The 1615-nt window shown below is 26.1% G+C and overlaps 1 protein-coding gene across 1 annotated transcript; it reads left to right on the plus strand.

The window, feature by feature from the left end:
* Positions 1-39: 39 nt before the first annotated feature.
* On the plus strand, positions 40-737 carry LOC100574234. The gene is made up of 3 exons (XM_003244418.4): positions 40-159; positions 220-416; positions 524-737. The coding sequence occupies exons 1-3, from the start codon at positions 64-66 to the stop codon at positions 678-680; spliced, it is 450 nt and encodes a 149-aa protein (XP_003244466.1). The 5' UTR covers positions 40-63; the 3' UTR covers positions 681-737.
* The last annotated feature ends 878 nt before the right edge of the window (positions 738-1615 follow it).

A 1615-nucleotide genomic window follows, 5' to 3' on the forward strand; every position in this document is an offset into this window, starting at 1 on the left:
AAAAAAAAATAATATACTATGTTTTATGTTTTGTAGAATGAACATTTCAGCGAATCAATTGATATGAGACCGTCTTTTTCAAAAACAAAACCTGGTACAAAACGTGCTGCAGAAAAACCAAGTGTGAAAAAACCTATGAAAAAGAAGCAGAATAAAATGGTTGTATAAATAATTTTTTTTATATAATGATAGTATAAATAATTCAATTTTTTTTTATAGAATGCATCATACAGAGATAATGTAAGCGAACGTTTAAGATCAGAAGAATTTGATGTTGAGATATTTAATTCGCTAACATTTAGACAAGGGGATGGTGTTGTAACAATAAAAACGCCTTTTGAAGAAAAATCCAAGGAGTATTGGGTGTTAAGCCACTATAAGGTCGCCAACATTGAGAATGTGCCAGTAAAGGACAGGTAAATACATTGGACTAAATTTAAAAAACCTATTACTGAATTTGTTTTTTTTTTACTGATTTTATTTACTTCTTTTGTTTTTTAAATAAAATAACTTGTTGTTATAGATGGAAGTTCAGCGAAGCTACTGTTAGATTGTACACAAGCGATGAATCAAAAGATCAAACACTTCATACTGGACTCAATGAGACAATGCAAACTATATTTGATAAATTACTAACTGATCCGAAGCGTCAAACTATTAAGAGCAAGACGAGTATTTGATTATTATATGAAAAAAAATAAATTTCATTTAATAAACAAAAAATTATTATACATGTATTTTTTTTTTTTTTTAATTATTCAAAACTCAAAGGTCTTGGAATACATAAACCTATAAACTATGGTTGGGGAAAAAAAAAAAAAAAAAAAAAAAAAAAAAAATTTCTAATTGGAACATTGTAATCAACTTTGTGCTATCAAATTTAATTTACTTATTCATTGAAAACATGTGATAAGAATAAAACATAATATTGAAACTATAACTCATTAAAACTATTCTTTATAATATTTAAGTTGACATGTAATTGAAAAAATGGTAAATTTATTATTGAAAAAAAAAAATTTTACTTAAAAAAAACAATAATTTAACATATTTATATATTTTATAATATTAGATCTTGTAAAATCATATCGGACAATGTGTTAAAATGGAATTGTAATATTTCATATAAAAATGATGTGTCATCGTTCTGTAGATGATTATAATATTTGAAATCATAGTTTTGAATATATTGGTTGGTAAATTCGTTCCTTTGACAGGTGGACGGCAGACCACGGACATCATTTTTAATTAGGTCATATGCAGTGTTGAAAGTAATTTGGTAATTTGCTAAACGTTTTTGCTTGTCTGCTACATACAAATCTATCAAATTCTGTAATTGACGAAGGCGGTACAAATCTACATGTGACAAGGTAATGTATTCCTCGTTAAGGTGTAAGGTAATTGAACTCTGTTTTACATTGATTGAATATGAAAAGGAATCGGTGATCTTTACACGTCTCACTCTGGTATTTAGATTATTAATAATTGAATTGTAATTAGATTCAGACATCAGTGTAAACCATTCTTCTAAACTTAATGTAATATTTTCTTTGAAAGTTTACATTCCAATAATAAAATAATTGAAATCTGCTTGTTAATTAGTAATCCAACTGTA

This window comes from Acyrthosiphon pisum, chromosome A2, assembly GCF_005508785.2.
Source record: "Acyrthosiphon pisum isolate AL4f chromosome A2, pea_aphid_22Mar2018_4r6ur, whole genome shotgun sequence".
Classification (NCBI taxonomy): Eukaryota; Metazoa; Arthropoda; class Insecta; order Hemiptera; family Aphididae; genus Acyrthosiphon; species Acyrthosiphon pisum.

What these genes read in the sequence shown, in the direction of transcription:
- LOC100574234 (XM_003244418.4), top strand. Translation starts at nt 64, where the DNA reads ATGAGACCGTCTTTTTCAAAAACAAAACCTGGTACAAAACGTGCTGCA. An exon ending in AAAAGAAGCAGAATAAAATG is followed by an intron (nt 160 to 219) that starts GTTGTATAAATA and finishes TTTTTTTTATAG; the next exon opens with AATGCATCATACAGAGATAA. An exon ending in AATGTGCCAGTAAAGGACAG is followed by an intron (nt 417 to 523) that starts GTAAATACATTG and finishes TTGTTGTTATAG; the next exon opens with ATGGAAGTTCAGCGAAGCTA.